Genomic DNA, 15,594 nt, shown 5'->3' on the forward strand with positions numbered 1-15,594 from the left:
TGTAGGTCTCATAGGCCACAATACAGTTGGACTAAATTCCTTACTATGTACATTAAAAATTTTTGCTTTGTCATCCCCAACCCACCCAAAGCTATCAATTTGTTTCTTTCCTCTTTCCCAACACTTTTCTAATACTTTCTTAACCGGGTGATCTGAATCATGTCCTTTTAAACTTATCCAATAATTAACCATTAGCTGCTGTCTTCTAATGCATAATGGCATTTCCCCTGACTCTACTTGTAAAGCACAGATTGGTGTCGATTTAACTGCCCCTAAACAAATTCTCATTGCTCTGACTTGAATAACATCTAACTTTTCTAACCTGGTTTTGGCTGCTGATCCATACACCACACTCCCGTAATCTATTCTTGACCTAATTAGTGACACATATATATTTTTTAGTGAATCAAAACTTGCACCCCATGTCAATCCTGCTAAACACCTCATAATGTTTAAAACTTTTTTACTTTTCTCTACAATATGTTCTATGTGATTTCCCCAAGTTAGTTTCTTATCAAAAACTACCCCCAAAAACTGAAACCAATCAACCCTTTCTAACTCTTTCCCATATAAATACACCTTTTTATCAACCCCTATTTTTTTATTTGTGAAAATCATTACTTTTGTCTTTTCAATTGAAAATTTAAAACCCCACTCTACCCCCAATTACTCACTTTATCTATTCCTTCCTGGAGTTTAACAGTAAGATGTTCCACATTTCTTCCCCTTTTCCATAATGCTCCATCATCAGCAAACAGTGACTTACCAAAACTGCTAGATAATTCTTTAAAAATGTCATTAATCATGACTGAAAATAGAGTTGGACTTACCACACTTCCTTGAGGGGTTCCATTTTCTACTTTACATAATTCCGAAACATGATATCCTATTTTAACTTGAATATTTCTATCCTGCAAAAAATCCCATATCCAATTAAACATATTACCTCTTACACCTATATGGTGTAATTTAATCATTAACCCTTCCCTCCATAACATATCATATGCTTTCTCCACATCAAAAAACACAGCAACAACAGTTTCCTTATTAACCTGAGCTTTCCTAATATCATCCTCTAAACATAACATAGGATCTATCGTTCCTCTCCCTCTACGGAAGCCACTCTGATAAGGAGCAATTAAATGTTTTGACTCTAAATATTGTGTCAATCTCTCATTCACCATCCTTTCCATCAGTTTACACAGATTAGACGTTAAAGCTATTGGTCTGTAATTTACAGGGTTGCTATGGTCTTTCCCAGGTTTCTTCAATGGAATAATAATGGCTTCTTTCCACTTACACGGCAATCTCCCCTCCTTCCAAATCTTATTGTATAAAATTAATAATTTATTTAAAACTTCCTCACTTACATGTCTTAGCATAATATAACACACTTCATCTTTACCTGGTGCACTATTCCTAGTTCTATCTAATGCTCTTTTCAGCTCTCCAATAGAGAAAGGTTAATTCATCAGATCATTATTATTCTCCTTTCTTCTTAAGATTCCATCATTTTCCTTTCTAGTTCTCTCCCTTCCCTTTATTTCATTAACTGATAGGTTTTTCCCACTGTGTATCTCCACAAATGTTCTCACTAGCATATCAACCTTTTCCCTGTCAGTTACAGCTACTATATCATTTTTATTTAATATAGGATAACTCCATTCCCTTCTATCTCCTCCCATTTTTTTGATCATCCCCCACACATCCCCTAACTTTGTACTATTGCCAATTGTGTCACAGAAACCTCTCCAAAATTCTCTTTTTGTGCTTCTTATTGTTCTCCTTACTTTTGCTTGTGACTTTTTATATTCAATTAAATGTTGAAAATTATGAGACCTCTTAACCAATTTAAATGCTTTATTTCTTTCTCTAACTGCTTTCCTACACTCTTCATTCCACCATGGAACGACCTTTCTCCTACTTTTCCCCGATGTTTTTGGAATAGCCTCCTCTGCAGCAGCTAAAATACCCTGACTAATCTCTCGGTTCATACTTTCAATACTCTGATCATTTTGAACATTTGAAATTTTCCTATCACATAATTTATAAAATTCCTCCCAATTTGCTTTCTCAAATATCCACTTTCCTCCCATCATTTCAGTATTATGCACCTGGCCCACCCTTATTTTGCTGATTATAATGTAGTTTTTAACTTGCCAATCACATAATGGAGCTAAACAGCTAGAAACAAATGTCAAATCTAATACAGATTCCTTACCTGAATTTATATCAATTCTTGTTTTCTTACCATTATTCAAGCAAACCAGATTATTCCTATCTAAAAATTCTTCTAAAATTTCCCCATTACAATCTACTTTTTCACTACCCCATAATGAATGATGTGCATTAAAATCTCCACACCAAATAACATTTCCTTTCATTTCTATCTCGTCAAGTTTACTTAACTCGAGCTTTTTACAAGGATTGTAAAAATTAAGAATCAACATTACCTTCTCTTCCACCCATATTTCAGTTGCAAGATATTCTAAATCTCCTTTCCTTCCAATAATTTTATACGGAATACCTTCCTTAATCAGAGTAAGACACCCTCCCCCATTACCATCCTCTCTATCATATCTAACCGCAATATACCCATTTACTTTGAAATCCAACCAAGGCCTCAGCCATGTTTCCTGTATACAAATTATGTCAGGTTTTCCTTTTAATTCATAAATATACTGTTTAAAATCTTGCCCATTTGACAAAAGACTCCTTGCATTCCATTGTAAGATTGAGACTATCCTTCTTGACTTGCTTGGCTACACAGCTCTCCCCTTATGTCTTCCCACCTAATATTCTTTAAGTCTAAGCTATGGCATGCTGCCTTCACAATAATCTGAATCCTTTCCGTTTTTGATTTTACGTCCGATGTTGCATTTATAACTCCTGCGATAAAAGTCACCATTTTCTTTTTTTCCTCTTCTATTTTCATTTCAACCATTTCCATAACTTTTGAGATTATTTGCTTTTCTCCTGTTAGAGATTTCCCATTTTGTTTCTCTTTCTCAACTACTTTACACGCTTCTGCATATGTTACTTTCTGTGCTACTTTTGTTTTCTGTACAATTGTTTGTTGTTTCATTACTTCGCATCCCCAAAAGGCTACACTGTGCTCCCCTCCACAGCACTTTGGTTTGACTCCAACTCCACATTTACCATATTCATGATCTCCAGAACAACGGGCACATCTCCTTTTCCCCTTACACATTTTTGCAATATGTCCAAATTCTTGACAGTTGAAGCACCTCACTGGTTTTGGCATGTATTCCCTGACACTAAATCTTATCAAGCCAAAGAAAACCTCCCTTGGCATTTCTTTTGTTTCAAATTCCAACAACACCGTTTCTGTTTCAATCCTCTCTGCCCCCCTTGTCATTCTCCGTGCTCCTTTTATTTCCTTATTTCTTTCTTTTAAATTCTCAACTAAGTCCTTCATGTTAACACTCAACGGTACTCCTGTGATAATTCCTTTGCTTTCATTATTTATTTTTTCACCCACTTTCACAACTGCTCTAATTTTGACTTTACACAACCCTCCAAGCTTTTTTGCCTTTTCAACTTGCCCTTCCGAATTACATCCAATCAAAAGATTTCCATCTCTCAGTATCTTAGCGTGTTTAATTTCCCCAATATGTGCTTTAAGTGCTTTCGTTAGTTTAAGTGGATCAATCTTCTTGACTCCTTCTCCTTCATCAAATCTTATTATAATGTTCAGGTTTAGTCTTTTTGGCGCTTCTTTTCCTTCCTCAGTTCCTTCATTATCGGTGTCTTCAGTGCTTTCCTCATTTCCTTTTTTCCTCTTTCTTTCAGCAGGACGCTGCTTCTTTCCATCCTTTCCCACCATTTCCCACTCTTTATCTTCATTCTGTCCACTTCTTCCTTTCTCATCACTACAATCCATACTATAACAGTCACTTCTTTCTAAAGCCATCGTTGTCATTTTCCGACTTAAGTCGCATTTACCACCACGAGCTGCCCCTCTAGCCAGGCAGCTAGAAATTGTCAAGTTTGTTCAACGTCCTCTCTCTTCCGCCTTCTATCCACCAGCCTTCCGCAGCTGACCGCAAAGCAGCAGCAATGCCAGGACGCAGCCACCTTGCAGCAGCCCGCCCAAATAGGCATCTGCCCCGCCCACCAATCAACGGTGCGCTTCTAGTTGCACCTGACGGACAGAGCGGGGGAAGGAGGGGACCGCGCAGCTGTTAATAACAGGCGAGCGGAGGCAAGATAGGCGTAGGAACGCTGAGCGATTGATGGTTAAAAAGTTGAAATCAAGAACTAAAAAAGGAGAAGATGAAGAGTTAAGAATACCTTGGACTTCTGGAAGTCGGCGTCGGGGAAATGCTCAAGACTCTATTGGGAAATCCCGAGGACTAGTGAAAGAACTTTGGACGAAGACTACGGCGGGTAGACTCAGCTGTGCTGTGAATGGATCAGAGTGGGGTAATAGTATAGATAGTGAAAGTGACGGGAGTCCCGAGGAATTGAGTAGTGAAAGGATGAGTCCAAAAAGAGGAAATTCTTCAGCAATGGCAGGTGTAGAAAAGAAGGGAAGAGTAGTGAAAAGTTGGGATGAATCTGAAGAAGAAATGGAGAGGGAAGTAAGAGAGTTCAAAGTGATTGTTAGAGTTAACGAGGAGAAGGCGTTGCAAACTATCAGTCCAGTTAAATTATCGATGATTCTGAAGAACCAAGTGGGAGACATCACTAATGCAAAAGTACTAAGAGATGGAAACTTGATGATAAGTTGTAATACAGAAGAACAAAAAGACAGAGCATGTAGGATGAAAGAAATAGGAAAATATAAAGTGACAAGTGTGAGTCTGGTACAAGATGGAGGTAAATGGAAGAAGGGAGTGATTTGGGGGATCCCAATTGAGGTTTCAGATGAGGAAATAAAATCAAATCGCAGAGGAGGAAAAATTAAAAATGTAAGAAGACTTCAGACCTTTAAAAATGGAGAAAAAACCAACAGTGAAAGTATCCTGATAGAGTTTGATGAAGAAAAACTCCCAGAAAGAATTTATTTAGGATATGTATCCTATAATGTAAGAGAGTATGTCCCAAAACCAATTAGATGTTTTAAATGTCAAAGATTTGGCCACACAGCTCAGACATGTAAAGGAAAGAGAAGATGTGCACGATGTGGGGAAGACCATGAATATGAAGAATGCAATAAGAGCAGGCAGCCAAAATGCTGTAATTGTGGTGGCAACCATAGTGTGGCATATGGGGGATGTGAAATAATGAAGAGGGAAGTGCAGGTCCAGCAAGTTAGAGTAAGAAACAAAATATCTTATGCAGAGGCTGTTAAAGTGGTAAAGCAAAGAACTGAGGTTGGGCTGGAAAACAAGATGAATACAGGAGTAAACCAAACAAAGGAAAATAAAGTGTATGTGGATCTAAGAAAATTAGTGACATTTATTGCAGGAGTCATAAATGCAACAATGGAAATTAAATCAAAAACAGAGAGAATTCAAGTGATTGTGAAAGCAGCAGCAAATCATCTTAACATCAATGAAATGACATGGGAGGAAGTGAGGGATGACCTCAGCGCTCAGGCCAGTCAGGAGACAGCTTGGATAGGATAACAACAATATGGTCTTGCTTCTACAATGGAATGCAAGAAGTTTAATATCAAATGGACAAGAATTGAAGCATTTTATTGATAAATTAGAAGAAGCTCCAGAGATTATCTGTATACAAGAAACTTGGCTAAAATCCCAATTAGAATTTAAAATACTAAAATATTCTGCTGTCAGATTTGATAGGGTTGAAGGTAATGGTGGGGGATGTGCCATATTTATTAGGGAAGGGTTGCCGTTTAGAGTGATTAAAAGAGGAAGAGAAGATGAGTTTGTAATTGTGGAAATTTGGATAAAGGCAGAGCCATATATTATAATAAATTATTACAATCCATGTAGAAGATTGGACTTGGATAAATTAAAAGAAATTCAGGGACAAAATAAAAATAAAGTTATTTGGTGTGCAGATTTTAATGCTCATAGTAATTTATGGGGAGGGCAGAGAACAGATACGAATGGAGAGATAATAGAACAGCTGTTGGAAGATAATCAATTAGTATGTATGAATGATGGGAGGGGAACAAGAATAGATGTGCATACAGGAAATTCCTCGGATATAGATTTAACTTTGGTGTCCAGAGATTTAGCGGGATTATGTGAGTGGAAAATAGAACAAGAAACAACAATAGGTAGTGATCATTTTCCAATTTTTTGTAAAATCCTCATATCTAAAGAGAAAGGGATAGTAGAAAGGCAGGAAAGGTGGATATTTAGTAAGGCAAAATGGAATATATTTAAATATATATGTGAGAAAAATATGGAGGACGTTAATTTAAATCTAGATATAGAAAGTATAGAGGAAAAGATTAGGGAAGTTATATTGAAAGCAGCAACAATAACAATTCCTGTAAGTGAAGGTAAGAGCAAAAAGAAAGAGGTGCCTTGGTGGACAAAAGAGTGCAGTGCAGCAATAAGGAGAAGAAATAGAGCTTTTAGAATATTGAAGAAAACACACAATTTTAAAAACTTAATTGAATTTAAAAAATGTCAAGCGGAAGCAAAGAAAATTATTAAGAAGGCAAAGAGGACAAAATGGAGAGTTTTTGTGATTCAATTGGCAGAACAACTCCTATAGCTAATGTTTGGGGAGTGATTAAGAAAATGAAGGGAAATAGACAGGACAGGACATACCCAATTCTAAAACATGAAGAAGGAATAGCAGTAATAAATGAAGAGAAAGTAGAAGTAATGGCAAGAACATTTGCGAAAATTCATAGTTCAGATAATTTGACAGAACACGGGAAATTTAGGAGGGAGCAGACAAGAAGAGCAAATAATGGTATTTTAGAAGACAGAACAAACCCAGGTAATGTAATGGATGCTTATTTTTCTATGCAGGAAATGAAGAAAGCAATACTGAGATCAGGACTAACAGCACCAGGGAAAGATCAGATATGCTATATTATGCTAAAACATTTAGGGAGTCAGGCTGAAGAAAAACTTCTAGGTTTATATAATAAGATCTGGGAAGAAGGAAGATTACCATCTAATTGGAAAGAAGCAATTATTGTCCCAATTATTAAACCGGGGAAAGATCCAACAAACCCTTTAAGTTATAGACCAATTGCACTTACTTCATGTTTAGGAAAGATTATGGAGAGAATGATAACAGAAAGGATTACATACTACGTAGAAAGTAAATGACTTCTGTCCCCATGTCAAAGTGGATTCAGAAAAGGAAGGAGTACAATGGATCCAGTTATCTGCTTAGAATCAGATATTAGAAAAGCCCAAATTAATAGGGAAATAGTGGTAGCAATATTCTTTGACATTGAGAAAGCATATGACATGGTATGGAAGGATGGGTTGCTTATAAAATTATATAAAATGGGGATTACAGGAAGGGCCTATAATTGGATTAGAAATTTTTTGTTGAACAGAGTTATACAGGTACAGTTGGGAGAAAAAAGGTCCAGTAAATATAAAATTGATAATGGTACTCCACAGGGAAGCATTATCAGTCCTTTATTGTTTTCAATTATGATTAATGATGTTTTCGAAGAGGTAGATCAGGATGTCAAGCAGTCACTATTTGCTGATGATGGAGCCTTGTGGAGGAAAGGGAGAAATGTAAGATTAGTGTATGAGAAAATGCAAAAAGCTATTAAATCTGTTGAAAATTGGGCTTATAAATGGGGAGTTAAATTCTCAGTAAATAAAACAAAGACTGTCGTGTTTGGTAGAAAGAAGATTGAGGAAATAGATTTAAAAATGTATGGGGAAAAAATAGAAAAAGTGAGTAAATTTTGTTTTTTAGGAATCATATTTGATTCCAAGCTTTTATGGAATGATCACATTAAGTATATTGAAGGGAAATGTAAAAAAGTTATAAATATAATGAGATGTTTAACAGGAGTAGATTGGGGTGCAAATAAAATTAATTTAAAAAAGATCTATATGGCTCTGATCAGATCAGTTTTGGACTATGGATGTGTAGTTTACAGGCAAGCCGCAAAAACAATGATTAATAAATTAGAAGTTATTCAGAATCAAGCTTTGAGATTATGTTGTGGAGCTTCAAAGACATCTCCATCTTTAGCAGTACAGGTGGAAATGGGGGAGATTCCTTTATATTTGAGGCAAAAGCAAATTATGCTGAATTATTGGGTAAGTTTGCAGGGGCATAAGGAGGAAAACAATACAGCAGTAATAACGCTGAAACCTTGCTGGGAGAGTGAAAAAGCTAAAATAGACTGTTTTGCCTGGGCAGCAGATAAATGTATTAGGGAAATAGGTATACAGGGAAAGACGTACTCTGCTGCGGTGCCATATTCAAATACACCTTATTGGCTATTTCCATGTGTGAATGTAGATTTAGAAGTTTATAAAGAAATGCAGATAAATAAAAATAATAATTGGGAAAATTTTGTGAATAACAGAATTAGGAATATGTATAAATCCTTTACAGTTATATATACAGATGGATCAAAAGATTTAGTTTCAAATAAAACTGGATTTGCTTATGTTATTCCTGAACTAGGTATAGTTAAGAAGCAAAGAACATTTGATTATTTATCTGTTTATACAGTGGAAATGTTAGCAATCCTGATGGCCTTACAGTGGATAGAACAAAATAGAATTGAAAATGTTCTTATATGTTCAGATTCATTATCATCATTAATGTCTATTTTAAATAGGTCATCTGAAACTCGTATGGATTTAGTATATGAAATTTTTGAAGTAATACTTAGAATAACACAAATTCGAATAAAGATTAGGTTTATGTGGGTACCTGCTCATAAGGACATAGAAGGAAATGACATAGCAGACCATTTAGCTAAAGAGTCTTTAAAACAAAAGGAAATTATGGAAATAGTGTATTCTAAATCTGAAATAAAATCAGTTATTAAGAGAAAAATTAAGTCTGAATGGCAACAATTATGGGAGGAAGGAAATAAAGGTCGTCATTTATTTAATATACAAAAGAAAGTAGGAAATATGAAAATAATTGGAGAAAACCGAAAAGAACAGGTGATAATGACAAGATTGAGGATTGGACATACCGGATTAAATAAAACATTACATCTGATAGGGAAACATCCAACAGGTAGTTGTGAGTGCGGTAGGGATATGGAAACAGTAGAACATGTAATAATACATTGTGAAAAGTATGCAGCAAGTAGAGAGAAGCTAAGGCGAGAAATTATGAAATATGATATAGAGACATTAAAATTAAACAAGATATTAACTAAACATAAAATAAATAAAGCAGTTATAAATTTTTTGAAGGAAACAGGATTATTTATGAGAATTTAGATTAAAGGGAGATACTCTGATCCACACTCCAGTATAGTAGATGGCGATAATACATCTTAACGTTAGATGTCACCCGCCAATAAAATCAGAAGAAGAAGAAGAAGAAGAGCGGGGGAAGGTGGAACACCATCCCACCACAGAAGCAGGTGATGAGTTTCCATTTTAGTGTCAATTCCACTGATGGAGCAAATTACAAGTCAGTCGTCCTCCAAACCACTGAGAGCAGCTTCCAGAGGAAATCTGAGTTTGTTCTGACAGTCAGACTCTGTCAGGATGACCACAGTCTTCTGGCTGAGTTCCTGACAATTCAGACAATTAAATGCATAGAAAAACAGATCAGCATCACACCCAAACCATCAAGAAGTCCAAACCATAAAACAGACATTAATTACCTGAGAAAAGTAGAAAAATGAACAAAATACAAAAATAAGAGACAAAGCAAAGGTGCCTTTGGGAACTGCTCGTGCGGCTGCAGACAAAGCAATTCGATTTGCTTCTGTGAAGTGGAGACTTTTATTAAGAGTTGTATTCCTAATTTTAATATATGCATTGAAGGTGTGTCCTCTTTCTAAACCTCTAAGCAGTTTCAAATTACCTAGATAGGATGGTGTAAATGCTTTTGTCACCTTCTTTGAGACCTATTCAAGAAACAAAGATGAACAGAGAGAAAGAGCAAAGAACTGAATTTATTTCTTCTCTCATCACAGATTTGGTGCCTGTAAGATCCAAATGGCTGAATGTGAAGTTTTGGCCTCAACTCTGAAGTCCAACCCAGATCTGAATGAACTGGAAATCAGTGAGATCTACATAGATGGAGGTGGAGACTCTGATATGAAGAACCTGGTTGAGATCCTGGAGAGTTCAGTCAGTAAAGTGGAGAAACTGAGGTTTGTTTTCTCTATTTATACAATAAAATCATTTATTGATACTTTAATCCTTAGATTAATTAATGTTAATATTTTTCTTTTAAAACAACCTGTCTAAATGTCAGAATAAAATCTCAAACCTTTTACTTTACAAATTAATTATATTGTTATTTATAGCTTTGAGATTATTGAACTTTCAGTTTTTAAAATGTTTCTGACTGATGAACAAAATGAGTAAAATAATTCAAATGAAGTTAATTAACGATGGAGATGTTTCAGTTTGGTTGGTAAAGATTCAGATTGTTTTATTTCTGATTCTCATCTTTACATCCAGAATGAAATGTTTTCCTGCAGTCGAGCCACAAACACTGACCAGTTCAAATCATCATTAATGAAACATCTAAGACAGACATGGGCAAACTACGGCCCCCGGGCCATATATGGCCCTTTAGGCTTTTTAATCCGGCCCTCCGAACTTTTCCAAATTATCGTAAAAACTGCATTCATTTCCCTTTCTCCTGCAATACCCCAGTTGCCCCGATAGATGGCGCACTAGTCAGACACATTTATCTTTATTGGAGTAACTTTCCAGCTGCCATCCCTCCCCCTTCAATGAAAATGAGCGGACCAAAGAAAAGAAAAGTGGACACTGAGTGCCGAGTGTTTAAAAAAGAGTGGACAGTAAAATATTTTTTCGCTGAAGTCCAATTAACGGCGGTATGTCTGATATGCCAAGAAACGGTTGCAGTTTTCAAGGAGTACAATATCAGCCGTCACTTTGCCACAAAGCATGCTAACTACGCTAGCAAGCAATCAACACAAGAACGGGCGGCTACTGCTCAGAGGTTGGTAGCTAATTTAAAGACTCAGCAGAACTTTTTCTACCGACAAACTGCGATTCAAGAGTCAAGTACAAAGGCAAGTTTTTTGCCGGCATTCAAGTTAGCAAAGGCTAGCAAGCCTTTCTCTGAAGGTGAAGTTTTGAAAGAATGCATGTTAGAGACAGCAGATCACTTGTGTCCGGAAACCAAAGGCAAGTTTGAAAAAATCAGCCTATCACGCAGGACAGTGACTCGCCGTGTTATGCTGACTGAGGAAGATATAGTCAGCGAGTTAAACAAAAAGGCGGAGTATTTTAATTCATATTCACTAGCACTGGATGAAAGCAATGACATAAAAGACACTGCTCAGCTCCTAATTTTTATCCAAGGCATAAATGACAGTTTTGAGATTATGGAAGAACTTTTGAGCATGGAATCACTGAAGGGGAAAACGCGTGGACAGGACTTATATGAACAGGTGTCTGCTGTTATCGAGAGAATGAAGTTGCCTTGGAGTAAACTTGTCAGTGGATCACCAAATTTAACTGGAAAAAACGTTGGGCTGCTGAAAAGAATTCAAGATAAAGTGAAAGAAGAAAACCCTCACCAGGATGTTATTTTTCTTCACTGCATCATTCATCAAGAGTCTCTGTGTAAGTCTGTATTGCAGTTTAATCATGTCGTAAAACTTGTTAACTTCATACGAGCAAGGGGGCTTAATCACCGTCAGTTCATAACTGAACTCTATGCGGATTTTTATCCGCATAGAGGAAACCGATGCGGATCACCAGGACTTACTTTACCACTCTCGTGTCCGGTGGTTAATTTTGGGAAAAGTGTGTTAACGAGTTTGGGAGCTCAAAGAGGAGATTCTTTCATTTTTGGAGCTCATGGGGAAATCCGACCAATTCCCTGAGCTGAGAGATGAGGACTGGCTTTGTGACTATGCATTTACTGTGGACATCTTGTCAAACATGAATGAGCTGAATGTTAAGCTGCAGGGAAAAGATCAGTTTGTGCACGACATGTATGTGAGAGCCTTCAAATCCAAGCTGGCTTTATTCTCCAGGCAAATGTCAAATCTTTCACTCATTTTCCCACACTTGCCATGCAGAAGCCCACCCAAAACGTTAAGAAATATTGCAAATCACTGGAAGACTTGCACAGAGAATTCTGCCGTTGGTTCACTGATTTTGAAAAAATTGACAACTCACTTCAGCTGGTGTCCTGTCCCCTGTTACAAGACCCTGAAACAGCAGCTCATGAGCTTCAATTGGAGCTGATCGATCTTCAGTCTGACTCCATGCTTCAATTAATGAAGCCATGTTTCCAAACCTCCGGAGGACTGCCCAGATGCTGGCATTGTTTGGTTCGACCTGTGTCTTTGAGCAGACTTTCAGTGTCATCAACATCAACAAAGCCCGTCACAGATCCCAGTTAACTGACCAACACCTCAGATCTATTTTGAGAATTGCCACAACAAAAATAACCCCAGACTTTGATGCGCTGGCAAAAAAAGGAGAACAACATTGTTCCCACTGAAATGTGTGTTTCTCTACCGTGTTATAAAAAAAATAGCAACTTGCGCATTTATGTACAGCAGCAGTACAGTAGCTAAATTAACATGCTGCACATCGCTCTCAATTCATAGACCCTTTTCTTGCTGGGCAATCATATGTTTTGAATGTTGAAAGTGATTTCATTGATCTTTTTCCACTAAATGTTGATATTAAATTTGCACCATTATTTGTGTCTGTTTTTTGTAAATTTTACAAACCCCCAGGTTTGAGAAATTACATTGCGTGTCCAAATGGTCCTGGTCCGGCCCCTCTATCAAAATTTAGAACCTATTCTGGCCCGCAAGTCAAAAAGTTTGCACACCCCTGATCTAAGAAGTGACTGATTGTAGAAAAGCAAATCTGGATGAACTGAATGACAGTGAGGTTTGCAGCAGCAGCAGGTTCCTCACTTTGTCCTGAAGCTGTGGTTCTGTTGGGCCGGGTCAGAGAGGAACCGTCCTCTTCAGTCTGACAGCTGTCAGTCGGTTGGAGCCTCGTCTCTGTGATGAAGCTTCATCAGGTCACGTTTCCTTAGGAAATAATGGCCTCCATTGGCTTTCAGCAGCTTTCAGAAGAACCCAAGGCCATTCATGAATAAACTGAGTGGTTCTGATCCGGTTACCAAGTCGGGTCTCCAGCTGGTGATCAGGAACCAGCAGCCAAAGCCTTCAGTCTCTGTAGGTTATTGTTCTATGAGCAGCAGCCTGATGAGCTGAGCTGTTATAGAGCAACGAATGAAGGAGAGAATCTGAGCGTTTCAACCAGCAAACACTGAACACATGAAGAAGAAACACACAGCTTCTCTTTAATCACAATTTATTAACAGCAGCCCAACTTTACAGTTAAATTACTGGATCAATAAAGTCTGATGGTCACTAAACTGGGAACTTTAAAACCACAAACAATCAGCAAAAACAGAATAAATCTCAATCAGGATGCTGTGTGTGAGAGGCTATGCTAGCTAAAGCTATGTCATCTAGGGCTTTGCTACCTAGAACTGCCATCAAATGCTATGCTAGCTAATGTTATGCCATAGAAAGCTATGCTAGTGTTAAGGAAGAAAATCTAAAATAGGTTAACTTTGGAAAAAGTTTGGCTCTCTCTCTTTCTCTGGATCCCAGGTCCTCTCGGCGGGCCACGTGTAGCCACAAGAAAACAACAATGCGTGTTGACGTCACAGAATTACATAGTTTAATCCAATAAGAAACTTATGAATTAACAACAAAACTGCAGAACAACATAAACATACATTCATTTACTTGACATAAATGGAAAGAAGGAAAGAAAGAAAAGCAAAGACGTGCAAAGACATCTTTGGAGAGTTGCAAGAGCAAATCTAATGTTACTTCTGTGTAGAAAGTTTTATCCTCTTGTATTTAATTTATTCAAATAAGGCGTACCTTTGCTCATCCAACCAGGAGCTATATCTGACCCTCTATCTGAAGCCTAAACCCCTGCCGTGTTTACGGCCTTTCACAGATGAGTGTGAAAAGCTGGAACTTCCACTGTATTGTTTTACGACACAGACAAAAGGCAGTTCAAACGATCCTAGCAAACCATCTGCTGTAACTACAAGTAAAATAAAGGTCAATAGGCCAGAATAAGTCACTGATTTAAAACCACAATTTAGGCCATTTGAATCAAGACATGTTAAGTTTTAAAACTAGCTTATTTTAAATTTATTTTCTCAACAGTTCCCTCTTTTAATCTCTTAATAGAGATTACACTCTAAAATATAATTTTAAAATATGCTATGCGATAAAATAAGCCTAAATGCAGAAACACCATATTATAGCTGATAAATTACGCCCCTCTTTTTGCATGCAACCTTCTACATAACATTTGTTGTTAAAATGTTGGCATATTCATTGCAAATAAAATCAGACAGCAAAATCATATAAAGGATTCAAAACTTAAAATAAATGTTCAAAATTATCTAGCCCATAGTCATATTTTACCAAAAGATGATGCATAAATTTATCAATACTTAACAGAAATTTTACCACAAATCTTACTGTAATACTTAAAATAATATTTTAGAAAAGTCAATCATATTCCTGATGTAAAAAGATGATACACAAATATTTGTCCAAAATTATCCATGAAATAAATGAGCAGTTAAATACAAAATACTGCATATAAAAGACTTGCAAACTATCAATAAACCTCCAGTTGAATAGTTTTTGTACAATTTTTTTTCTTTTTCTTTTTTCTTTTTACATATCTTCATTTTGTGTCCGTGTTTCTTGATGCTCCTTGAAGTAAGATGAGTTCGATGGCACGTCGTAGATGAAAACTTGGTAATAGGGAAAAACAAAGATGATCCTCTGGTCTCCAGCAGCTCATTTTCCTTATAGTTTTGAACTCAGGGTCGTCAGCTCAGTAACCGATGCTCACCTACTTAGGGATTATTATGCCCAGAATTTGGTGAGTTTAACAAAGAGGCCGTTCCCTCTTTTCCAATTTGATGACATCAAAAGCAGAGTAAAATGAAAGAAATCCTGATGAACATCTAGGTGTGAGGTCGTCCTCTGGTCAGGGCTGAGGATCCTCAGTCACACCAGGTTGTGGTTCTTTGTTATCCAATGAGGTCATCAGCTGGTCACCATACTGGAACAGAGTCTGTCGCCTATCTAGAGCTCCTTAATGTATTTTAAAATAAAATAAGTAATTCCTTCCAATTTAAATTAATGTTTTATTTACATTGATTTATTAATTAATCCTCTAATTATTCTTTATTGTTTCAAGTCATATATTGTACTTGTTATCAAATCTTATTTTAATAGTTACTTCATTGTATTATCATAAAGTAAGAGATTTTTGGTAGCTTTTAGTTTTATTTATTTCTCTTTAAAACTTCATTTCAAATTATCATTTATTTCCTTATGTTAAGTCTCTTCCAGTAATTTTCCTTTTGTATTATAAATCTGCTCCTTTAGAGCTGTATTTTGTCAATCCTTTGACCCTCTTTTTATAAAAGGCCTACATCAGAGAAATAAATGTT

At 36.6% G+C, this 15,594-nt stretch overlaps 1 protein-coding gene across 1 annotated transcript in view; it reads left to right on the top strand.

Annotated features, from left to right (window-relative positions):
• Positions 1 to 10,055: 10,055 nt before the first annotated feature.
• Positions 10,056 to 15,594, top strand: part of LOC106912474 (ribonuclease inhibitor-like) — a 90,259-nt gene continuing 84,720 nt past the window's right edge. Inside the window, exon 1 of the mRNA XM_088003987.1 lies at positions 10,056 to 10,231. Within this exon, the coding sequence (XP_087860113.1) occupies positions 10,074 to 10,231 (158 nt within the window). The 5' untranslated portion in view covers positions 10,056 to 10,073. The remainder of the gene's footprint in view (positions 10,232 to 15,594) is intronic.

Source organism: Poecilia mexicana, unplaced genomic scaffold (genome assembly GCF_051168715.1).
Source record: "Poecilia mexicana isolate PSO_F unplaced genomic scaffold, ASM5116871v1 scaffold_2, whole genome shotgun sequence".
Classification (NCBI taxonomy): Eukaryota; Metazoa; Chordata; class Actinopteri; order Cyprinodontiformes; family Poeciliidae; genus Poecilia; species Poecilia mexicana.